Below are 22,573 nucleotides of genomic sequence, written 5' to 3' on the forward strand. Positions count from 1 at the left end.
ATTGGCAATCATTATGTTATCCTAATGTTCGTCAATCGTACCTTTCAACTCTGCAAAGCCAGCGATGTGGGCGTTCTTCCCCAGTGGCCTGCCGGTGCTTTGCAACCCTAACGCGGAATTTGAGCGTTGAAGCTGACAAAAGGATGATCGCCCACGGAACGTTCGCGACTCCGAAGCTGATTGGTCAGCCTCAGAACAATAGAAATCATTTGACAAAGAAATGTCCCGATGATTTCGCAAGAGTCTTTCAAAACTCCGCGTGCTCTGATGGAATACAGTGTGCTCTGTTAAAGAACCATATATAGGGCATCTACCATTAGCGCGTCGCGTGTAAGATTCATCAAATACTTTGTTCTCTCCATCCTCGAAGTTTCCATGCAAAACACTATGATGAGAATTGCACCGAATGCTAATCATTCAGCGTTAGCGATTCAAAGATCATACGATCAGGAAACCACTTGACGACTGTTTCGTTCATAGCTTTGCCGGAGGTTTCCCCTTCTTCCTGCTTGCTTGATCCGCAAGAAATCCTTCGACCGCAGCTCTTGCCTCCTGGCTTCTCGCCTTCTTACCAAGTTCCTCAAGCTCGAAGTCATTCACATCGAGCAACTCTTGTCGACAACTCCTCATCATCATTCTCTTATTAAGCTTGAGCGACTCGGATGGCAGCTTGGCAATCCTATAGCACTGTGCCAGCACAGCCTCCAAAAAGTTCTCCTTGGGAAGTACCTTTGTCACCAAACCGGCGCTCTCAAGCTCCGCGGCCGAGAACCTGTCGCCAGCTAGCAGGAGAGATGCCGCTTTCTGGTGTCCCATAATTTTTGCGAACGTAACGCTTGAGCATGCTTCCGCGCAAATGCCTAGCTGGACAAAAGGCGTGAAAAAGTAGGCATCTGGCGATGCGTACACCAAGTCTGCAAGAGCCAAAGAGCTTGTACCCCAACCTGGAGCCGCTCCATTGACAGCAGTGACCAAAACTTTGTCGGAGTTGATCATGGTTTTATGGACCTCGCTGCATCGATGTTCATTATGTGTCTCACGGTGGAAGCGAGTTGAACATACCATATGACCTTTGAAAACTCGTTGCTTAAGACCGTATCTTTCGTAACGATCGCTTTGTCTTGCAGGTCCAGTCCCGCCGTGAACAGCCTTCCCTCTCCGGTTTGTACAATTACTTTCACTCTATCGTCATTGTCTGCCCATCTTAGTCCGACCAAAAGATCCTGTTACTATTCATCAGTCATGTATCCTTGAGTGATAGAGTCCCTCTGGCAATACCTGCATTAGCCCGAGACTGAGAGCATTGCCAGCCTTGGGGCGGTTGTACGTTAGAACAGCAACGGCATCTTTCAACGTGACAGTCAAGTTAGTTAATTCTGGCACCGGTGCCATAACTACACAGCTAGTGCAATATTGCTACAATCGAATATGCAATTGACCGATTATTAATGATTGCCTCAATTGTATATGAAATATTACGGATTTGAGAGCCCAGTCCCATGAAAACTAGACCGTCGGCATATTCGGCAAGAGATTGGCCAATCAGAAGGGTCTTCGTGGGTGGGTTTCCGGAAAGTACTTGTACAGGGCCTAATGACTCGCTCACGGCTGCTTGATGGTACAAAATTCGAAAAAGAAAACTGACGGCAAGCGATTCAGAGAGTAATTGTTTGTCAAACTAGATCGTATTGCTACTGATATATAAGCTAGCGATATACGAATCTTCGATATCTCATTCACGCCCGAATGCCTGCTTCTCTGCACAAGTGCTCAAAGTCAGGCCCCAGTGGATAGTCGCTCCGTGGATCATCATGCCGAACGCAGGGTGGGTACTTGAGCGGCAACAGCCAGTCAATGTATCGTTCTCCCAAGACGCTTTTCAGGTTCTGCGTAATTGAAACAGACCAAATATTTTCTGATGGCTTTGACTGCAGTATAGCATATGTTCGTTGATGCTCACGGCCATAAGTATTACGTTCCTCGTCAAAATCTGCTCTCCCCTTGAAAAACATTGTCAGCGTCGCTTGAGATCGGCGAGGAGATTCACCAAAGCTCTCGAGTCCTTCGATGTAGCAGAACTTGTGACAATATTGCTGCATAAACGAAGAAGAAAATGGGTGAGACGAGCTTGAAACTTACAGAAGTAGTAACGTTGAGAATGCTTCTATTCAGTGGGTAAGTGATAGTAGGAAAGTTTGCGAGCCTCGACGGATGTTTCTCAATGAATTTCTGTGGCAGTCGCACGGCGATGCAGTAGCTTCTTTTAACAACTTGCTCGTTTGTTGATCGATTGACGGCCGCGTTATAAAAGGTGGTTAGAAACATTCCTCCAGCGAACAAGCCGCCAAGAAGTCCAGTCATGGCTATGAGGGCAATCCACTGGCCATCGATTCGGCTAAATAGTTCATTTCGTGGCTATGTAAAAACGATTTAACCAACGCTCTAGATAAACAATGAAAAACCTAGATTTCCAGGTGTGGACGAATTTGTCGGTGAATATTTAGACACAGAATAACGTACCGTTGAGAGGATCAGGGCATTGTGCTTACTGATGCGATCAGATATTGCCCACGACGAAAAGCCTAGGGTGTAGATACCCCAAGCCGCTGCATAAAATAAGAATTGCCTTGCTTCACCATTAGCCGTAGAACTTGAACGATATCGAACTGGAACAATGCGAAAGTAAATTCTGGGTCGGAGCACAGCCAGTAGGTGAATTGAACGTACAAAAAAAATTTGATATTAGTCTCCGATACGATACCACCAACCCACGGACAAAAGTGATCCATTCGTCGCACACATCTATCAACCTCGCTACAATGATGTGTACGATCCGGTTTGTAGTTATTGCAGATGTCGCAAAAGAGAGGTAATCCTTGAGCATCACAAATAAAGACGTCCTTACGTGTAAAGTACTCGATGCCTGGTGGAGGAGGAACCTTGCCCTGTACGATTGCGGTCCTGTTTAACACTGGATAGAGTGTGTCATCGAGAACTGTCGAACGTGTACCTACAGCTTTTGTCAGAATTTTCATTCAGCCACGACTCGCTGCAAATTCAACCTGTGCCTGACATGTTGCATTCGCAGGCATCGATTGAAATGTTGTTTGAAATCTGAGCAGCATACATGACAAAATCGACCTAGCTCTCTTCTCTTTGCTACGTTCTACATTGTGCGGAGGTGAATGAGGTATTCGAGTCGTATATCCGGGGTTGTGTGCAATGGTCTGCATTAATCGGGCATAGCAGCTTAAATACAACACCAGAAGCAAAAAGAAAAACACAAGGACAGGGACTGCGGTCGACACTCTCTCTTTTATCAAGCGATAGCCATTTTCAGCGGGTTCGATTAGGTATTCAACTGGACCTTTCATCAGCCGTGGAAGCTCAAAGTCTCTATGATGTAAAGAAGCATATGGCAGGAACTTCGGAGCTCTAAACATGATTCCAATGACTGTCATGCCATTGAGATCTTAATGCTCCGCTGACCAAAAGCACATACTGCAAATCTTTTTGACGAAGACATATACTGCGTAACCAGTAGCAGCGAGAATACACGTCGGCACTCCTCGTGCGGCCCACTTATTGATAGACAGATGCTGCCGCCTTTCCGATGTCATTTCATGGCAGGGTGTGATCGCAAGACTTCTCCTCAGGTTGTTGTTTGGACCTGGGATTGAAGATGGCGGTTGCTATGGTTGGCCGTTAGTAGCGATGTTATTTCCGCCCCGATTGTGACGTATTTTTAGGTGCGATTGCCATGAATTGGATGTTAGCAGAAGCTAAGCTGGCGCAAGTTTGAACTTAGTCCACATGGTCAACGTCATTCGCTGGCCAGTTCAGCCTTAGCCCTGAGGCAGCAACGTTCCGCACTTTCCACTCACGTGACCAAACACGACTTAACTTTTTGAGGACATGTTTCTTCGTCATGGATCTCTCTTAGAAGGTCAGATTGCGACGTGGCGGACCATGATATATACTTCCATCCTCGATTATTGTCTACGTTATGCATATCCCCGTGACGGAAACAGCGCACACCTCGATCACAATTCCTGCCCTTGAATTCGCACGAGCTTTCAAAATGCATCGCCCGAACGAAACAATATTTGAGCCCTCAGCCCCAAACAAACTTCTCTTGTGTCTGTATCGTGAGTAACAGGTCGAGCAGTCGGTTAGGCAAAAAAAGCCGCGGGCTGTGTGCGGATTCTGCCTTATCCATCCTCAGCCTTCTCGGTGTACTTGCCCTCTTACTACAGTCTGCATTTTGGCTTACCGGTTGCACACACCGAAGCCTTGCCCAATCGCTCAGAGCTACCTATCTCACAATGAGGAGCTTGCGGGCTTTTTCTTGTATCCTCCAAGCTACACTTTAAGGTTCATAATCACCGGGTTGCGACAAGGCGATTCCAAGATCACAAGGCTGGGCCATTACTCCACACTAAAATCCTCTGCATCTAAGAACTCGGGCTCATGTAATCCTAAGCGAGGTAATTTCTAATGCATCTTGCTCTAAATGAAAATAGAGTGAAGCGAGATGTCCACACCAAAAGAAAACATGGACGAATAAGAGGCACTTGTGTTAAAGCGCATACATTTGCAGTCAGGAATACTTAAACTACCAGTTCGACAACTCCGTACGCGATTTCATGGTTACTGCCAAAATTATGGGCCAAGTTCTTCTTGTGGGGTCCTATGCGCTGGGCTTTGCACGAGGCGCAATGACCTCCAACGCACCCAAATTTGTCTTTGTTCTAGGAACGATATGACTCCATCTGAGAGAAATTTTTTAAATGCAGCTCTGTTGCGCCGCTTTTTAAGTTATTTCCGCCTAACCCGAAGCACACGGAAAGTTGCTTAAGGTTGTAGCCCCTCGAGTAAGATATCATTAAATTGAGTCAGAGTAGTGAAACTAACATTCTTACAACCACATAATAAGCACACGTCAAAGAAATGTATGCGGCCGGTGGAAGGTTAGGTTCTCTAACGATCTTTTGCTTCAAGGCACCTGCTGTCGGCCCGCCTACACCAAAAACAGGTTGTGCTAATGAGCATGTAGCCTGTTCTCCAAAGACTGCAGAAAAGTAATCCTATCTCAAGAATCAACTTTGTGACGATGCTCAAAATCCCCACAATCTGATCTTCCAGGACTCCATGGCTCTACCCTTGGGAGTATTGGATCATCGCATTTAGCGCTTTGCAGCAGACGAATAACAGTTGCCTATCTTTGCCTCGTCGGACAAAACAGGGGAGCGGTTATGTACTTCCCTGCAACCCGCAAAAAAATTTCTGCTGCAGGGAATCTAATGGGCTGTTGCTTATTGCCTTTAGTATCTCCCTGTTGGATGAAATTTCTCTAGGCGCTGGTTTTCATCATAGTTGCCCACATTTGAGACGGAACACATGATCATTATCATGAATACTGGCCTCTCAAAGACGGAACCTTGTTCAACGTGCTCCTGACGGAGGTTTGTAAGAGGCTTGCCACATTCTCGCATTTGCTTCAAAGTGAAGCATCAGTTAATCTTCAAGTCACGTAGAATAGAGCATGAGCTTTCTGTGTCCCTCTAGAGACAACTACACCTTATTGTGGCTTGTTCAAGAGGCCACCTCTTGATGTCTCAGGCTGTTTTGCACTCCTTTGACGGAATTCAAGAAAGGCGAATTCGACTCTCCTACTAGGCTTTCTCGAGATGATCGGCGTAACGCCTCCTGACGACCACATTTTGGGGCTTGGATGTGATGAAAATCACTCAAAGGGACCCTTTCTATGTACTTATAAGCTAATGGTCTTCACCCTCGTACTCTTCAATTCAAGTCCCGTACGCTAATTCATTTTATCGTTATAGCACGTTACATCTTTTGCTTCCCAAACAATCACGAACATTCTTCGTGTATCAACATGAAGACTCAAATCTGGTATTGTTGTCAGTGTGGCTGTTTCTTCATATACGACCTATGTCCTGCGTGCATAAAATGCGAGCATCGTCGTTGCTCAGACTGCGTCGTGGATAAAGAATCTAGAGTGTCCAGGGCAGAGGCAGCAAGTAGACATTTTCACAAGTTCAACCGCAGTAAAAGATCTTCGTAAGCTTTCCAAGAGACTGAAGTTGCATCGAAGCTGAACTCGTCTAGCTGCCGATTGAGAGATGCGCAAACGGTCAATTCCCTGCAGAGCTCGCTATCGGGCGCGGTTCAAACTAATCACATAATCTCATTTGACGAAAGTTCTTCGGACTCGGTCATGCCTGTTAGCCAGCATAAATTCAAGCCATGGGAGCGGCGCCGGGGGTGTCAACTTGCATCAAGGCGACGAGAGGTGAAGTTTTGGACATGTAAATGTGGATATGGTAGAATGACGTGCAAAAATCATCCTGCCTGCCCGATCTGCGATCACATATTCGATCCAGACACATGCTCCAAAACTGACGATTGCACGTTGGAAGTGCAATAGAACACAGGTCCCATTCGAGAAAAGAAGCCTTCTGTTCGTTTTATACTCATTTTGAATCAAGTGATGGAAAATGATTGAGGCTTCTGGATTTGACAACGGCCAATGTGATCGACGAAAACCATTCAAATTATCAAAACAGTCAACTAAATAGTTCGCTACATGTGTTTTGTGATTGTTAGTTCTAAATCTCATCAACTTGATAGGCTTTATTCTAGAGTTCATGTGCTGCCTCCATATGTTCGAAATTCTTTGTGAGGATTGCCTAGAGCTTGTAACAAGATCTTGGTCGCGTCGGCGACCTTCCTAAGATCATCTTTGTGATCTTCGTGCATGTAACTAATGCGTGTTTGGAACACCTTATGATCATTGAGAGAACACATTCATGAGTCGGTCATATTTTTCTCATCGACCGGTCGCAGACTTGATCCGGTCTAGAAAGGCGATGCGAGTACGTTTCAAAGCCCGCTCGATAGATCAAGTCGAACTTTTGCGTTTTGACATGTTTCTTCCAAGCTTTTGCCTAGAAAATTCGACAACTGTCTTTTTGATTCAGAGTGGCGCTTGCGTGGGATCAGCTTGCTCGATTCGCACTGCAGTGGTTTCTAGACCTAGAATCTGGATGAGCGTAGTTCTACAGCCCAGCTTCGCACAGCCACCTCAATCCTTGAATGGGCGGCCTCAAGCCTTGTGAGAAATTCCGCCTCTTGGGCATTGTTCGCTAGGCATACCCGCGTTCGAGTTCCTAGACCGCTTTCAGAAATTAGTTGCCTCACGAATTCCGTGAAATATGAAACTCTGACTATGCGAAACAGCCTCATAATGACTGACGTCAACGCGTATGCTATATGTGGTACAAACTTACCATCTTTTCAGCCTGTAGGCTTAAATTGTGATTCTCCGCTCCGATAAGAGTTGAGGCTTGTACATTCTTCGTCCTGAAGCCGGCGAAGTCATTGCCTCCCGGACTCCCTTGGTTCGTCTGATCGCCGAAAGCCTTTCCACCTGTCGCTGGACGAAATCCACCTTGTAAGAGCCCTACAGTCAGCTACTCACAGATCCTTTCCGACCGAACTATGAGTTCAGCCACCTTGCGACCTTGAAATCAGCGGGTGGACTCTGACATCACGTCGAAAACAGTCAACGGCAATCAGAATTTTGGATATTTTCTGCGGTAATCATGTTTGAGTCCTCGTGCAAAGATATGGCGCAATCTTTAGTCGGCGACCGCCTTTCATCTTCGTGTTGCCTGTTCTCGAGGCCTGTACTTGGCCGTTCTCGCTAGAATTCTAAGGAGCTTGCTGGGTCCAAATTTTGTTCCCGGTAGCTCTGATCGAGAGATGTCCAGCCACAAGATTTGTCAGAGTTAGATACGAGGGTAAGAGACTTCAGCAGTTGCCGGTCACAGCCCAGACTAGTTGTCTTTCAAGTTGCATGTAGGTCTCCACCCATGTTCTTAATTTACTGGCCACTGCCACTTATCTTCATTCATTCATCTCTTGTCTAAACAGGAGGGTTTGGAGTATAAAGCAGGCAAGATATCACATCATATCCAGGACCACAAGAACCGACACAGTCACATCTACATTGCTACTCTCTAAATAAGCTTAACGTTACCTGGTATAAAAATCATGTCGTTTAATCCCTCTTCAACCGTCTCTAAATTCCACAAGTCTCACGAATCGACCTCTCACGACACTACAATGAACATCAACTTCATTGAACCTCTCAAGAATCCTTATCAACTTCTGCAACTTACATCCAGCCTCCCTGAAAGACATTTCATTCGCGGCTTATCTAAAGCAACTTTGCCGCTGGATACAATAATCTTTCCTTCCATACCTCAAAGTTCGGTCGTGCCACCTGTGTCGCACCAGTGTGGATATATTCGGCACTCGAAGGATAAAACTACAATATATGTATGTTGCCAATGCAACAGTCCAAGAGCAGTACTGGCATCACGCTGCGATACATGTCAACACTTTCTCTGTGAAAGATGCGAGCTCCATATATCTAAGTGAGCAACCCTCCGAGCTTGATGAGCTCAGTCCGTACGCGTTGTCTTGATCTTCTAGGACAAAAAAAGACGTTAATTCCAACATATACAAAAACGATATATCATAACGACATGAGAAATTGCGATCTTTTCGTTTGGGAGTTCAGACGGAGGTACATCTTATATTTTCCAGATTATATTACTTAGTATATGCGTATTAAATTGCGCTGGATTTGATTGTCGCTCATCTGTTTCATATATGCTGCCAAGGGAATTCAACTTTACGGTCATTACAAGGCTTACTTGTTCTATCAAATAATTGAGGAAAGCGTCAAGCGTCCTGACTTCGACAAAACACCTGATCGAGATGGTGAAAATGTTTTCGTCAACACGAAATTGACGTCTTAGCACGGAATCAACCAAACGATGTTGAATCGCTGTCGAGGCCGCCAGGATCCTTGCAGGGTTGCGCAGCTCCAGTTATAGGGCATGTTTTATGATCAGAAGGCTGCTGCCCCACTCCGAAGCATGATAATGCCTGTTTCTTCGTATTCATTTTTTGGGTCCTCCTGACGATGATGTGCTCAAAAAATATTCTTATGGACACATACATAGCACATCCGCGAACGGCAAGTAGCATGTCAACACGCTGAACATTGTGGTCAAAGTCAGCAACTTTGGCTAAAGAAAAGTATAAATCTAATTCGCAGCTTTACAATAAATACTTAGCTTTGATTTGTTCTCATAACACTGAGTGGATTGTCATGCTTGATCATAGTCTCGTTCCGTATCATGCAGTGGGAATAATGCCGACTCTAGGGCTTATGCAAGCCATTAACTATCTCAATTTTAGTGGCAAGCCCGCTTTCACTTCGTCACGAGAGGAAGCAAGTATGGGATACATGCATGATCTGTATGTTGAGGTGGCCCGAGGCTCGCCTGTTGAAAATTAAATAGTAACAATTTTTGTCGTCGCAGTGATGTCTCATGTTGTTTTACAATGCGTTTGCTACCAGCTTGCAGCTGACATGCTCTCTATGAATCAATCCTGCGCAAATGCTGCCTCTAGTTGCGCAAGCCACTGCATGAGGGATCATCGTTAATTCGCCGGATAGCAATCTCAGAGACTGATTAAATAATTAGGGTGCAGATAAAGAAAAGTATTTGAATTTAGACCTACATATTCACGCTATAACATGGTATATGCGCGATCTTAATTTGATTGTGTCACAAGTTTTTCTTCCTGCATAGACTCCACAACGGTTTACGACGATAGCGTTCTCCAGGAAGCGACAGTTCGCAAATTACCGTTTATTAAGGAGCATAAATTTGAAGCTTCGACGCTTGGAAGCCAAAGACGGGATTTATAGCCAAGCTCCCCCGAGGCCATGAACACAGTCCCCTGTGATGGAAAATCACCCCAACATCGCCTCTACATCAGCATCGATTCCACTGCCATCTTGAAAATCTGCAAACTCATCCTGGACCTCCGCGCTCTTGCTCATCTTCCTCCTTTTGGGCGCCGACTCCATAGGGCTCGCTTCACGTGGATGTATTGCTAGACCCGGAAGGGCTCCATTCGAACCTGTGGCAGTCATGTTCATGTTTCCCGGTCCGTCCATGAGCACAGCCGTTTGTGACAATGATTCAAATGGAGGCGCCACAGGTTCAGCCTCGGAATTGTGCGGTATCTCTGGGATTATATCGGCCCCTTTTGTGGAGACAAGACCCTTGGGGCTACCAACTGGAGTAATGCTCTCAACAGGAGGTGGGGTGAGTGGCTCCGCGTCCGGTCTTGGAGGGTCCTGATCCGGGCTACCTGAAGTCCCGTTGTTCGTTAGAGGCACGAGGCCTTGCAAAATGCTGGCTTCGACCTCTTGTTTCTTGCTCTCTGCGTCTACTTTACGCGAATTTATATCACGAAGCTGTTGCTCCTCCAATGCGAGATCCGCTTTGTTTTTGGCAAGTAGCTTCTCGAGCCCTTCGACTAGTGATTTGCGAGCTTTAAGAGTCTCTGCTACAGCACCCTCTGCATTGGCGAGAATTTTCAAAAGTCCTCCCAGTTTTCCGGCCTTACCCGGGAGCGTTGCAGTCGCGTAACTGGAATCAGCATTGAACTTCTCCCACTCAGCCTGCGCTCCTTCCGACGCCGGCCTCGAAAGGGCTTCCGCTTTCGTTAGTGCAGCTTGCATAGTGATAAGGGCCTGGTATTCTGGCGGCGCTGATGAGGCTGAAGATGCGAAGAGCGAGCCTCCCAGCCCTCCTTTTCTTGTACCACCCCTTGCTCGATCGATCTCTGAGACCGCAAAGTCAGTGATTCAGTTCGAGCTGGAGAAAGGATGGCTTCAAAAGGTAGATTTACCGTTGATCCTGTTTTCGATATCTTGCTGGCATGCTGGATCGAAGATTTGACGCTGGCGCCAAACGTCAACGACGCGACGTACTTTCTGTTGAATGTCGAGGGAGGCGCCTTTGTATGCTGCTGCTGTTGCCTCTGCGATGATCTTTGAATATTAGGACAGTACCTTTCAATTTCATCAGAATCACTCTCACAGGTTGGAATGCCGCAACAAATTCGATCTTTTTGCGAGCTTTCGACTGCTGAACAACTTCTGCATATGTCTGGTAAGCAAATTATATCAGTGAAAAGGTATTCTAGCGCTTACCATTGGCGAGATAGATTAGGTTCAATCTTTTTGGGGGTGGGCTCTCAGTGATACGTTGGTTCCAAATCTGAGCGGTCCGTTCCGCGTATCTCCTGTAAACACGCGTTTGAGTCAGCCTAATCTCGCGGTCGAGCAGCTGTCCATCTCCAGAATATGGAAGAGGAACAGCATCAATTATGAACGGAACTAGGCTGTACCTATGGAACATAATCCACTGCGCGACAGTCACGATTGCCTCTTGAGTCTCGTTTAAAGCAGCCAGCTTTGCCTTGACGGCATCCTCGTTGTACGCCATTGTGACGAAACACGCGGACGACAGGAATGGTGACAAATTCACGACGCTGGAGGAATGTGTCTATCTATTTTCCCGCCCGTCTTTGATGATGCCTTTGAATGTGTCAACGAGAATCACAGTCACGCGACGACAATGAGTTGATGTTGGGTTGTTTCTGACGCAACTGGAAACAGAAAGGTCATAGCCGGCTACAAATGGACTAGCGCCTGTGGCCTTAAAACTAGGTGTAATGTAAGGCTTTAAGGCAAGTATTGCCAGCTTGCCTGTCGTCGCAGTCTTGTCTACATTAACACCTTACCTTAGTAGTTGCTGGTTCTATAATTCCTTTTCAACAACTGTGCAAATACTATTTACTTCAGATATTGGCTTCTGTCTACCGTCTGTAGTGTAATTGACCCCAATATGGCCGACCGATTCCCTTCCATAGAAGACTTCGATGAAGGTACGCATCTTAACTTCTCGCCCCCTAGGGACACTCTTCGCTTACCTGCAACTCTGTTGCGCAGGCCAGACCGAAGTTCGCGACGTTCCCGCAGATGGCGCATCGAGCTTCCTTGAGCGCGAGAGGGCTGCACTAGGCGATGACGCTGATTTCTTTGTCTCAGAGGACGACAAGCTGGCCTCCGTCCAAGTTCCTGGTGATGACCTGTTGGGTGGCGGTAGCAGCTTCCCACCTGTTGATGGCGAGAAAGACGAGCTTTCTGGATTTGAAAGCTCTTTCCCCGTTATCGACACGACAAACGAGGTAAGCATAAATGTATTGTGTAGCATGATCAATTATCGCTAACTTTCAGTCAAGCACATGGCCCCAGGTGGTACAATAACAGGCCATTCCTTCTTACCTGGCGCACCAAACTCGTACCCGGCCCCCTCATTTTCATCACAGCCAATCGAGGATTCAGAGCCCATAAGGCAGTGGCGGGAGCGGAGAAATGCTGAGATTGCTCGTCGTGACGAGATCTCACAAGCTAAGAAGGAATCCACGATCAAGGAGGCACAGCAAGCGCTGGATGATTTCTACAACAACTATAATGACAAGAAGGAAAAGAATATAGCACAAACGCGAAGAGAGGCTGAACAGTTCCTGGAGAGCAGGGATGATACCACAGCCGGCGGCACAAGTTGGGAACGTATTGCGAAACTGGTTGACATAAGCGGTAAAGGTGCTAAAGGTGGTGCAGGTGGATCTGGCAAGGAGAGATTCCGAGAATTGTTGGTGAGCTTGAGGAAGGATGAGAACGCGCCAGGAGCAACTGGTATCTAAATTTTTGGACCGATGTTCCAATTACGCCGTTAGGAGCAATACTCAATCACTTGTCCGATTTCCATGACATTCGCATAGGCGTTAGGATTCTGAATGGAGCTAGACCAAGGAAATTTGCCGCATGGTCTTGTATAAAATCGAGCAGGGTTTGAAGAGATTCGTATACAGACTTCGCCTATCATCTTGCTTGGGCAAATTTTTCTTATATCTGTTCATTTTCATTTTATTTTTCGTTGTCTCGCAAATACGTACTTAAAACTACTTTGAATGTAATGCTGGCACAGTACCTCCGAGCTGCCGAAAAGATGACGCCGAAAGCAGCTTGAAGTAATGTCCATGGGGACCGTACTCGAACATGTTCCTGTCATTAGTCTTCAGTAGCAAGATTCGTTACTGTGTTAAGGTCTCAGAGTGTCTCCTTATCACCTCATTCCTACATTCAATACGTTCTGGCATGACAGCGCAACTCCGTGGAGATTGATGCGGCCTGCTTTTGGACCTACCGAACACGGACACAGTTCCTGTGTGTTATTCTGTATCCAATCAACTTTACATTCTTACGTTCACTTATATTTCGTGCAGTAGAAATTCATACCCGAATCTTGTCCTGCAGGTCTGTGGATAATTTTTCGATAAAACTGTGAAGAAATAAATAATTGCCGTCAGCATCATCTCCTTTTGATGTCTTATGTGTCTTACCGTATTTGGTAAAAGTTGTGGTTCAAACCTATTTACTTCGCGTCGGATACAGCTTCCAACGACGGAGGCAGCCCACCAGCCTTGCCTTGACTTTGAATTACAGAAGATATGTGAACAGAATTCCACGTCGGTGCAAGTACTTTGGGGTATGCACTCTCCTATTGCTCAGAGGCTCTTCTTTTCGGTCAACTGGGTGAACGGCATCTCAACTTCTTGAGATAACCAAAAGCCAACTCAATCTTTCACTTCTCTAACCTGATCTCTCTGATAATATGATTCAAAGTATACCTCAGTGAAGTACGTATTGCACTAATTTTAAATTCATTAGATCACTATTGAGTCAAACTATCGCTCTATAAGACTTCCAAGTCCTGGAACAAAATCTTGTAGATTCTTCGACTATTGCGAGGTTGAATTGCTTTTAAGTTGTTGATAGCCAGAATTAGCGCCATCTCCGTTTTGTTTGCGACTTTTAGTGAAGAGCTGATTCTTGGAGAAGGCCCAATAATAGATCTACTTAGTTCGCTGAGTCATTTCAAGGCAGTGAAGCGAACAAAAGTGCTCACTACAATAAGGGATAAACCCGCAATGCTTCGGAAGGGTGATTATATCTAAAGCACAAATCGTCAGTGGGGGCAAGCGTGGATGCTGCAGATAGAAAGTGGAAGCGGACAATGTCGGCGAGACAAAATCACATTACAGTGGATACATACCACGCAAGCACTGCCAGCTGTCAGATGAGCAGACGGGACATGAAGAATCGGACGAATAAGGCATAAGTTATACTTGCACGGCATGTCCTTTCGGTTCATTTGTGAACTCATTAAACCTGCCCATATGAGAAGCTCGACGACTGCATGGATTGCATGCACAACCACGTTTGAGAGCTGCGGAGCCTCAACAATCGTCCGCTCGGCACGTTTCAAGCAGTTCTTCCACTGCGCAAGACAAACATCCAGCATTGGTCATGTTGAGGCCGCCGCTTGAAACAATTGTGTTTTTCGTTCGTCATCTACCACAACCGTACGGACCATAACGGAATCTATCTGGACCATGCTGCGACGCGAGGATTGACGGTGCAACTTGTGACCGGTCGTATCCAATGCTCGGCGATGGCGGAGTTGACGCTTCCCTAGGTCGTATTTTTTCTTGACCGGAACACAGCCTTGACATTTCTTGGGCTGCGCTTTTGACCCGAGTCGCTAGCGTTGGTGCCGGAAGAGGCCACGCCAATTAATCAACTTCAGCCACAAGCATAGGTAGTTTAGCACTGGGATTTTCGAGGCGACAGGTCATTCGTGATGGAAGTAGAATTTCCAGGCGATGGATATCGTTCCAGACATGGCAGAGTTGAGCCTGGCTATCACCACTTACTGCGAGAAAGCACTCATCAGAAGGAGATCGTTGAGCCTATTTTTACACTGGCCTCATGCAGGCGCTGGCCAAGACGCGCACGGCACAACGCCTTCGGCCCAATGAAGCTAGACCTCGGCTGCTAAGCCAATCAGCAATCGGTTGCCATCAAGTGAACACTGCCTTCGCTTGACATTCCACTCGTGCTAGAACCTCATTTTGGCAAGCTGAAGCCGCACACGGCACAAAAAGCCACGATGTGTGCATGTCAAGACTTTGGATACGAACATGGATGGTGGAAGTGGAATCTCAAGCCATGTTCCTCGTTCGGTTTCTAGTCAGGAGGGGACGGCCTGTCGGTGTATATGTTTCGATGGCGGCATCCTCCAGCGGGATATTTCTCTTTGTCCGCAGCCCCTTCTTTGCTGCCCTCCTGACTTTCGTATCCCATCATTTTCACGATGAAGGGCATCGTCATTATTAGCGCGATTGCGCGCATTTCGTACGCGTGGGTTGACCCCAAGCCTTCCGTTACCGACGCTGTTGCTATGAAAGAGTTGGGGCTGGCAAGAGGCTTCAGTCCAAAGCCAACAACAGCACCGATGCATCGGGACTTGCTACGAAGACAGGGCTCGACCCAGATCTTGGGCTACGTGAGAGGCACTCTTGGGGCACTTTTACTACCGTGTTGCTTACTTCCTCAAGCTCGCGCCGGATAATACGTGTGGCTATGTTGACGGAATCATCGGTGCCGTGAAAACCTGTGACCCGACCGAAAACTGTGCCGCTGTGCTTGGTACCGATAGCTTCTACACGATGGGATGCTGCGGCACAGGGCAATGTACCATGTACGGCGCATGTTATGACTATGCATCCATGTCTGCGTGCGACCACACTTGCCAGCAAGACATAAACATCGTGAAGTGGTGAGCACACCAAGGTCTTGATAGGATGCACAAAATTCTGACCAATGTTGCACAGCGCGTCCGCTGCTTACCCATACTGTTACGGCTATAGTGTGCCTGGTATGAGCATGGGCTTCTATTCTTGCGACTCGGTCAGTGCCTCAACATTCGACGTGTTTGAGACAACCTTTAGTGGCGAGACCAACGCGAAAACTTGGACAGCGCTGCGAGAATCAGACTTCTCGTCATTGCTTGCCTCCGACGTTAGCTCTGTGACCGGCTCAGGCTTGCGCTCGGGAGGTATCACGCTAACAAATAGCGTTCCATCATCTAGCAGCACGGTATCTTCTAGCAGCAGCTCAACAGCGACTCAGATCATTTCGAACGATAAGAAGAGCACGCCAGTTGGTGCCATAGTGGGCGGTGTCGTGGGAGGTATAGCTGTCCTGGGCGCAATCATCGGCGCGGTTGTATTCTTCTTGTTGAAGAACAAGAAGAACAAGCCTGCCCCGGTAGCTCCCGCAGCGCCAGGAAATGATCCGCATATGTCGCAGTATGGCGCACCAAATACCACGCCGGGAGGACCAGGATACTACCAAGCTCCTGGCGCTGGAAATACCGCGTCTGGCTATTTCGCCCCAGCCACTGCAAAGATGGACGGTTCCGACACAAAGTACGGTGGCCAGTCAACGATTATCGAATCGAACGTGCCCGCTCTGACTCCCGCGTCACCGGCACCTGCGTACAGTGCGCCTGGCGAGCAAGGAGTTCAACAGCCCCAGATGCTTCCAAGTCCAGCAGGCAGCCCACCGCCACAAACAGACCCAAGGTTTTCGGCTGTATCACAAGCTCCCTCTGCATACGTGCCTCCGGGTTATCAAGCGCCGCCACAACATACATACGCTCAACAGCCTGCTGCGCCCGTTGAGCTGGGAAGCACTTACGCCATCCCGACCCAGCATCAAGGACGACCAGTGTATGAGGCGGAATAGCTTATAGCTTCCTAGGCGCTTTTCCACTTCATTATAGGTCCAGACTTGTGTGCATTCCCCACGCTCATTTTTCCGATGCATGTCTCGATCCTCTTCGCATTGATAACTCATCGGTGAAATTACGAAATGAGCCAGTATTCAATCTCTTTTCAAATTTGGTGGCCGCGTATGTACAATTAGTATATAAATGTGGCCTGAAAAAGAGTCTTGGCAGAGATGCGAATGAACAATGCAAATGCACGTTCACTAGTGGCAGCTCTTCGTGTTAAGAGCTGATCAGGGGGAACTAACGCACTGTATTCATCTGATCCTCGAACTTGACGGCATAGCCTAATTGGCATCTCTCAAGCATGCATATGCCTCGAGAAATGAAAATATAGATGCATCAGACAACCTTCGTACGTTACACACCGTGATATCAGAGTGGCTGTATGCTATAGAATTTGCCTTCAAGCACGCATCTGGGTGACTTTAGGCAAGTATTTTATCCCTGTAACTGGACATGTGCTGTTAAACGTGCTCTCTGTACCGACCACATGGCCATCTGCGATTTTGCCAACCCAATGAAAGTAGTACCACACCTCGTTTAGGCTGCCGCCTTTATTGCATCCAATGTGTGGAGTATGGTCTCCTGTCGCACGTTTTAAACATCTCTCTATGTCGGCCAGGGCGTATGTTACATTGGGCGAGGGAGAGATGCCACAATTATTGAGAAAGACCCATGTCGGAAGCGTCTCAAAGAGACGCACAGTCGAGGTGTAATAGTCGACAACTTCTTGTGCACGTGTGTACTGAGAATAGCAGCTGGAGCGGAGGGTGCTCATGCAAGTGCCGTGTTTGGACCATTCATGTGCCCAAAGGTCAGCATCTGAGCCATTGACCGTTGTTACTGGGGCGTCATTCTGAGTTCATGGTCAAAATTCATGTTTCTAGATAGATCGGGAGGCGTAGCTACGTACAAGCCACATGGTTGACATATAATCCAAAAGCTGATCCTGGCCGTATCTCTTGAGGATTGCTGGAATATTTTTATAGTCTCGCGATGCATCGCAAGACGTAGGAAAAGATCCTATGTGTCCATCATTGGTATCTCCTTCAAAAGTTCTGCGAAGGCGCACAAGCTCACCGTTGCAATAATCTCCCCATAGGCCGTGAATCGTCCAGCTATCACTTGGCCCAAGTTCAGGGTTGTATAGTTGGGTGAGCAGGAGCAAACCGCCTGGCTTCTCGACACAGCACGAATCCACCAAATTTGCCCCAGATGAACAAGACAGCGTCGCGAGATCCTTTGCAGTACACAGAGGTGTTACCGGTTTGAGACCTAGAGGGAAGGCGAAAGCATAGCAAACAGATCCAACAGTCAGCGCAACCGCTGCGATCTTTAGACGTGGCATGATCCTCAAGGGCCATGACTGCGAAGGCAGATGCCTAGATTCGCCAATTCCCCTCAAGGGATATACGAGCTTAGAACTAAAGTCTCTCGGTGATTGCGGTGGCATTCGGACGGCCTAATCAGAGTAGCCAAAGTTGGCTACCTGACTGGAACAAAGATCGAGCGAAGATTTAGGAGTCGACGGGACAAACTAGAATGAAAAGCTTTTACATTATGCGAATTGCAGCATTGATCTTTCTAGTTATCATAGACCGCACTGAAGAGGCTGATTTAATTTTGGGTGGTCTGTTTCTTGAATAAGAGGCCGCCGCTTATGGGTTCTGCCGCCGCTTAGAATAGAACTAGAATAGAACGAGAATAGTGCTAAAGCCAGGGTGTTTGAATTGCATGACGTGGGGCGGCGAAATTTCCGACTCTGAAATTTTGGGCATAAACTCACACGTTCTGCACGAGAAAAGCTCGATTGAACGGATCTTTTTCGCGAAACATCGTATTGTCTCGAACTAGGCGACTGCGATTCGCCTCTGACGGCAGATTTTGCGTAGACAGCAAATCTTTCGGCCGAAGACCTCGCATTTATAAGCAATAGATCTCCCGCGATCAACCCCTCCGTTTCTCAAGCAGCGAGGAGCTTAGTGCTTAAAATACTGCGCATCTTACTTCGTAGCCGATCCGAGAACTAATTTCGTAAATATGTCAGCACACAACCCTCATGATGAGGTGTCGGATGACGAGCCAGACGCAGACGACAACATGTTAGGAGCAGATGAGGTGGAGCAGGAGATCGAGGACGATGGTGACGTTCAAATGGACTCTGGTGACGAGGAAATGCAAGAGGATGAAGTTATTCTACTTCAAAATGACAGTGTGGCTCATTTTGATGGACATAAGGACTCAATATTTTGCATAGCGCAGCACCCCACCCGCCCGGAAATCGTTGCGACAGGCGGCGGTGATGATCTAGGGTATATATGGGACAGCACACCACCACCAGGCCCTGTACTTCCTTCTAGCTACGAGACAACTCCTCAGCCTAGGGAAAGGAAAGGACAGGATATAATTGCGAAGTTGGAAGGCCACAAGGACTCAATCAATGGAATTGCGTTCACGCTACCTAAAGGTGAATACGTCGTTACAGCCGGCCTGGACAGCCAAATAAGAGTGTGGCACGACAAAAAAGGGGATGGGACAGGCTGGATTTTTCTAGCCGAAGCGACAGAAGATATTGAGGACATAAACTGGATCGCTGCTTGCCCCAGTTCGGATCACCCAAACACCATTGCTCTGGGTGCTAGCAATGGCAGCGTCTGGGTCTACACCATAGATGCAGCGGAAACCTCCTCGCCGCTCACTCCCGTACAAGCTTATTATGTGCACACAGGGCCTTGCACAGCAGGTGCGTGGACACCTGATGGGAAACTACTCGCCACGGTGGCTGAAGACTCGAGCCTGTATGTCTGGGACGTGTGGGGTGATGCAGCAGCAGCAGGATTTGGGTCTTCGCAAGGCGCACAACACATTATTGGCCTTACTGGTGATGATGAACGCTTTCTTGTTGAGGGTGGCTTATACAGCATCGCAATCTCCCCAGGCGGCGCTCTGTGCGCAGTTGGAGGTGCCGAAGGCGCGATTCGAGTAGTTGGACTCCCACGTTTCAACGTTCCCTCCTCGTCAGAAGGCCAGAAGGGAACGGGCGCACGTACAAAACATGGAGGAGGCAAACAAGCCGCGGCAAAGGGTGCTGCGGGTAGCCAAGGTCAGGCTGGCCAAATTCTCGCAAGTCTACAGGCGCAATCAGATTCCGTAGAGACGATTGCATTTGCATTTCCTCCTCTCACCATTATGGCTGCCGGTAGTGTAGATGGCTCAATTGTTCTGTTTGACGCGGCCCATAACTTTGCAAAGAGGAGAAAGATCGAGGCTGCGCATGACGAAGAGGCTGTTATCAAGCTTGAGTTTGTGAAGCCGAGTGCTGGAGGAATGAACGGATGGATTTTGACGAGCGCGGGGAACGATGGAGTGATCAGAAGATGGGATGTTAGAGGCGGAACTGCAGCTGCAGCACAGGGTCTGAAAGGCGAGTGGAAAGGCCATCGAGGTGGAGGTGAGGGTGGAGGAGTGATGGGCTTTGTACAGGGCTTTGAAGGTGGTGTTCGTGTTGTGACTGCGGGAGACGATGGTGTTGGGTTAGTATTTGCCACACCATTCGATCGGTAGGTAGACATCTAAGGAAGACCATAAGACCTTGAACTTGAAAAAGAAAGTGTTACCCATCATTTCTACGGAAGCTATCATGTGATGGGCCGAGCTAACTTAGTTTCGGCCATGAGAGCATGAAACAAATGTGGACTAGTGGAAGTGCCCACGATTTTCCAGGCAGCACTTGAGAAATACACACGACGTAAGCAATCGTTTATGAATGCTTTGGACGTCCATTTGTTTTTTCCAAACGCTGAAGGCATTGGCTAATGGAGCTGGTGCAACGCCATCGTGTGCTGCCGCTGGCGGCGTTGGATGCAAGAGAGCAGGGTGGGTTCCGATCTCAATTGGTGTTTCGATTGCTTAACTCATTGCAGAGATGAGAGACTCAAATGGCGACGGCCATGATTTTGACGATGGGGCAGGCGAAGTTTCTGATTGGACGCCAAATCGAAAAAACCCCTCGAGGTTGGATTTCTCCAATCATGAATCTGGCGTGACTTCAACTGGGCTTGACATGAGGCCAGCAATATCATCAATGTTCAATTCACCCTCGTTTTCTCTGTCGAGTGGTATCGACCAACGCGCAATGCGCACTCTAAGCATCTTTTTTCACGAAAACCGACGAACTGCGCTGATCACGCCGTTGGAGTCCTCACTTACCTTTCAGTTGTTCCACTCAGAACCAGCTTATCGAGACTTTATGAGTGCCTTCATCACCCTTGTCCACGCCGACTACGAGCCTCCGGAACCGAATGCCAAAGTTTATGTTTATCAGTGTATACTCAATGGAATCAAACGCATGCGTGAAGCGCCCCACCAGATAGACGATGAAGCCCACGTTCGCTGTAGAGCTCTGCTAGCTCTACTTGAAGTTGTGAGGTGTCACGGTGGCCGCAATTTTCTTCCTATCGCCAAGGCGGCGATGACGTTATTCAAGGAATGGGAGCTGGATATGAAGAACACGACTCCTGAAATCGCGCTTCGAAGAAGAAACATCATTGCTCGCTACATACCCGTCCTGAGAACGGTCCAAAATCACGGGGCCGAAATCTTGGCAATCCAGCCGCCTCCTAAGAAGCCAATACTTCCTAATCCACCGCCGCGTCCCAACTTTCAGTCCAATTTCTTCGAATTCGTTGCGGGGATGGAAATGACAAATCTGATCAACGAAAGCTACGGACACAGTATTTATGAGCCAGCCAATCGAATCGCTTTATCCCGTCGACTTCGTGAATGGTATGAGATGTTCCAAGACGCAACTTCGCAGCCCGATTTGCTCAGTATGGATGACATAGCGCAAGCGCGTCTCTATCTTGCTCACTACATCCGCTGCACAATTCTCTTGGATGCTTGCGTAATGGACACGGAAACCCGCTATTCCAAGCACGACACCGACTTCTCTACTCTAATTGAGTGCATAGAACGTGTGTTATCTGGTGACAATTGGCAAAATGAGAATATGTGGCTAGGGATTGTGTGTCCCCTTTTTTTCGTTGCTGTTCACTGTCGCAGACGCTCAATACGGCACCGAGCCCTGAAATTGCTCGAGAGCCATGATATCAGAGAGCGCAGTTGGAACAGTAAAATTGCCTATTTAATCGCGAGTGCTGTCATTGCACTAGAATCCAACCATGACTCCGCGAGATCTCAGTGTGACAAACCTTTCGTACGCCTGCTCAAGGCGGACTTTAGTTCCAGTTCAAACTCTCTCATTATCAAGTATATTGACATGTTTACAAAGGAGCATAAAACACATAGTATGCTCATAATAGGTCAGAAAGACTTATCTCACTGTCGTCAACTACGCGTTTGGCCGCTAGTCGCTGAGGTTCGCACTCACGGCACAGCATTTACGGTTTGCCCGATTAGTGGACCATTAGCAAGTGCGGATGCCTCAATAAAGGACTTTTTAAAGTGGAGCAAGTTCATACTCATGCCGAAGAGATATTACATTTATGAAGACGTACAGAACGAGCCGAGTAATACTCCATGCTGAACCGCCATCAAGGATCAATCCCGAAATTCATGAAACCTAATTCATAGCTAATATATATATATATATATATATATATATATAGAGAGAGAGAGAGAGAGAGAGACTGATCATGACACCGAACAAATAATCTCGTGCTCTAGATGGCAATTTATCATAAAGGACATGCTATTTATTTTTATTTTCTTCGCAAACACAGTGCACCTTCAGCAAATTGTAAATTAGTCCTTTGGTGCCTGTACTCACTTCGCCAGGGGAACGGCATGAAGGTGGGAAACTTGAACAAATTTGATATCAAATTTCATGTCTGCAGCTTTCTATTCAAGAAATTACCTGGAATACATAATCTGTCCTATACTGTATAGAA

The 22,573-nt window shown here is 47.4% G+C and overlaps 8 protein-coding genes across 10 annotated transcripts; 4 read left to right on the plus strand and 4 right to left on the minus strand.

The window, feature by feature from the left end:
- Window positions 1–474: 474 nt before the first annotated feature.
- On the minus strand, window positions 475–1,392 carry PV09_04305 (uncharacterized protein; the record flags this gene model as incomplete). The annotated part of the gene is made up of 3 exons (XM_016357628.1): window positions 475–1,012; window positions 1,063–1,223; window positions 1,279–1,392. The coding sequence occupies 3 exons, from the start codon at window positions 1,390–1,392 to the stop codon at window positions 475–477; spliced, it is 813 nt and encodes a 270-aa protein (XP_016214420.1).
- A 262-nt stretch (window positions 1,393–1,654) lies between these two features.
- Window positions 1,655–3,776, minus strand: PV09_04306. Of its 2 annotated transcripts, XM_016357629.1 has the most exons (6): window positions 3,503–3,776; window positions 3,128–3,361; window positions 2,728–3,010; window positions 2,521–2,626; window positions 2,140–2,415; window positions 1,655–2,000 (listed from the first exon to the last, which is right to left on the minus strand). In XM_016357629.1, exons 1-6 carry the CDS (start codon window positions 3,618–3,620, stop codon window positions 1,737–1,739), a joined length of 1,281 nt encoding a protein of 426 aa, XP_016214421.1. In that variant the 5' UTR covers window positions 3,621–3,776; the 3' UTR covers window positions 1,655–1,736. The 2 variants fall into 2 exon arrangements, with proteins under 2 accessions (XP_016214421.1, XP_016214422.1); XM_016357630.1 differs by having other exon boundaries at window positions 3,128–3,776.
- Window positions 3,777–9,166: 5,390 nt separating this feature from the next.
- On the minus strand, window positions 9,167–11,548 carry PV09_04307. Of its 2 annotated transcripts, XM_016357631.1 has the most exons (6): window positions 11,308–11,548; window positions 11,111–11,202; window positions 10,998–11,056; window positions 10,807–10,948; window positions 9,625–10,740; window positions 9,167–9,571 (listed from the first exon to the last, which is right to left on the minus strand). In XM_016357631.1, the coding sequence occupies exons 1-5, from the start codon at window positions 11,403–11,405 to the stop codon at window positions 9,860–9,862; spliced, it is 1,272 nt and encodes a 423-aa protein (XP_016214423.1). In that variant the 5' UTR covers window positions 11,406–11,548; the 3' UTR covers window positions 9,167–9,571; window positions 9,625–9,859. The 2 variants fall into 2 exon arrangements, with proteins under 2 accessions (XP_016214423.1, XP_016214424.1); XM_016357632.1 differs by lacking the exon at window positions 9,167–9,571 and having other exon boundaries at window positions 9,586–10,740.
- Window positions 11,549–11,690: 142 nt separating this feature from the next.
- On the plus strand, window positions 11,691–12,963 carry PV09_04308 (uncharacterized protein). The gene is made up of 3 exons (XM_016357633.1): window positions 11,691–11,847; window positions 11,912–12,150; window positions 12,205–12,963. Exons 1-3 carry the CDS (start codon window positions 11,808–11,810, stop codon window positions 12,667–12,669), a joined length of 744 nt encoding a protein of 247 aa, XP_016214425.1. The 5' UTR covers window positions 11,691–11,807; the 3' UTR covers window positions 12,670–12,963.
- Window positions 12,964–15,134: 2,171 nt separating this feature from the next.
- Window positions 15,135–17,047, plus strand: PV09_04309 (uncharacterized protein). The gene is made up of 3 exons (XM_016357634.1): window positions 15,135–15,374; window positions 15,427–15,647; window positions 15,703–17,047. The coding sequence occupies exons 1-3, from the start codon at window positions 15,183–15,185 to the stop codon at window positions 16,616–16,618; spliced, it is 1,329 nt and encodes a 442-aa protein (XP_016214426.1). The 5' UTR covers window positions 15,135–15,182; the 3' UTR covers window positions 16,619–17,047.
- On the minus strand, window positions 16,733–18,289 carry PV09_04310 (uncharacterized protein). Its single transcript, XM_016357635.1, has 3 exons — window positions 17,745–18,289; window positions 17,578–17,687; window positions 16,733–17,520 (listed from the first exon to the last, which is right to left on the minus strand). Exons 1-3 carry the CDS (start codon window positions 18,115–18,117, stop codon window positions 17,068–17,070), a joined length of 936 nt encoding a protein of 311 aa, XP_016214427.1. The 5' UTR covers window positions 18,118–18,289; the 3' UTR covers window positions 16,733–17,067.
- A 150-nt stretch (window positions 18,290–18,439) lies between these two features.
- On the plus strand, window positions 18,440–20,287 carry PV09_04311 (uncharacterized protein). Its single transcript, XM_016357636.1, has one exon. It carries the CDS (start codon window positions 18,705–18,707, stop codon window positions 20,226–20,228), a length of 1,524 nt encoding a protein of 507 aa, XP_016214428.1. The 5' UTR covers window positions 18,440–18,704; the 3' UTR covers window positions 20,229–20,287.
- A 302-nt stretch (window positions 20,288–20,589) lies between these two features.
- Window positions 20,590–21,770, plus strand: PV09_04312 (uncharacterized protein; the record flags this gene model as incomplete). Its single annotated transcript, XM_016357637.1, has 2 exons — window positions 20,590–21,687; window positions 21,726–21,770. 2 exons carry the CDS (start codon window positions 20,590–20,592, stop codon window positions 21,768–21,770), a joined length of 1,143 nt encoding a protein of 380 aa, XP_016214429.1.
- Window positions 21,771–22,573: the final 803 nt, after the last annotated feature.

The sequence above is a fragment of the Verruconis gallopava genome (assembly GCF_000836295.1).
Source record: "Verruconis gallopava strain CBS 43764 unplaced genomic scaffold supercont1.12, whole genome shotgun sequence".
Taxonomy (NCBI): domain Eukaryota; kingdom Fungi; phylum Ascomycota; class Dothideomycetes; order Venturiales; family Sympoventuriaceae; genus Verruconis; species Verruconis gallopava.

Excerpts from the sequence above, each read along its gene's own strand:
- PV09_04306 (XM_016357629.1), bottom strand. The coding sequence starts at position 3,620 with ATGACATCGGAAAGGCGGCAGCATCTGTCTATCAATAAGTGGGCCGCA. Across the intron at positions 3,011-3,127 it reads AGCTAGGTCGATTTTGTCAT|GTACACGTTCGACAGTTCTC; the intron begins GTATGCTGCTCA and ends CAAAAGCTGTAG. Across the intron at positions 2,001-2,139 it reads TTCTCAACGTTACTACTTCT|GGGAGAGCAGATTTTGACGA; the intron begins GTAAGTTTCAAG and ends ATGTTTTTCAAG.
- PV09_04307 (XM_016357631.1), bottom strand. The coding sequence starts at position 11,405 with ATGGCGTACAACGAGGATGCCGTCAAGGCAAAGCTGGCTGCTTTAAAC. Across the intron at positions 11,203-11,307 it reads CAGTGGATTATGTTCCATAG|GAGATACGCGGAACGGACCG; the intron begins GTACAGCCTAGT and ends GCGTGTTTACAG. Across the intron at positions 10,741-10,806 it reads TATCGAAAACAGGATCAACG|AGATCGATCGAGCAAGGGGT; the intron begins GTAAATCTACCT and ends TTGCGGTCTCAG.
- PV09_04308 (XM_016357633.1), top strand. The coding sequence starts at position 11,808 with ATGGCCGACCGATTCCCTTCCATAGAAGACTTCGATGAAG. Across the intron at positions 11,848-11,911 it reads CATAGAAGACTTCGATGAAG|GCCAGACCGAAGTTCGCGAC; the intron begins GTACGCATCTTA and ends TCTGTTGCGCAG. Across the intron at positions 12,151-12,204 it reads TTATCGACACGACAAACGAG|CACATGGCCCCAGGTGGTAC; the intron begins GTAAGCATAAAT and ends CTTTCAGTCAAG.
- PV09_04309 (XM_016357634.1), top strand. The coding sequence starts at position 15,183 with ATGAAGGGCATCGTCATTATTAGCGCGATTGCGCGCATTTCGTACGCG. Across the intron at positions 15,375-15,426 it reads CGACCCAGATCTTGGGCTAC|CTCGCGCCGGATAATACGTG; the intron begins GTGAGAGGCACT and ends TACTTCCTCAAG. Across the intron at positions 15,648-15,702 it reads GACATAAACATCGTGAAGTG|CGCGTCCGCTGCTTACCCAT; the intron begins GTGAGCACACCA and ends AATGTTGCACAG.
- PV09_04310 (XM_016357635.1), bottom strand. The coding sequence starts at position 18,117 with ATGCCACCGCAATCACCGAGAGACTTTAGTTCTAAGCTCGTATATCCC. Across the intron at positions 17,688-17,744 it reads ATGGGGAGATTATTGCAACG|GATCTTTTCCTACGTCTTGC; the intron begins GTGAGCTTGTGC and ends ATGGACACATAG. Across the intron at positions 17,521-17,577 it reads ATATGTCAACCATGTGGCTT|AATGACGCCCCAGTAACAAC; the intron begins GTACGTAGCTAC and ends CCATGAACTCAG.
- PV09_04311 (XM_016357636.1), top strand. The coding sequence starts at position 18,705 with ATGTCAGCACACAACCCTCATGATGAGGTGTCGGATGACGAGCCAGAC.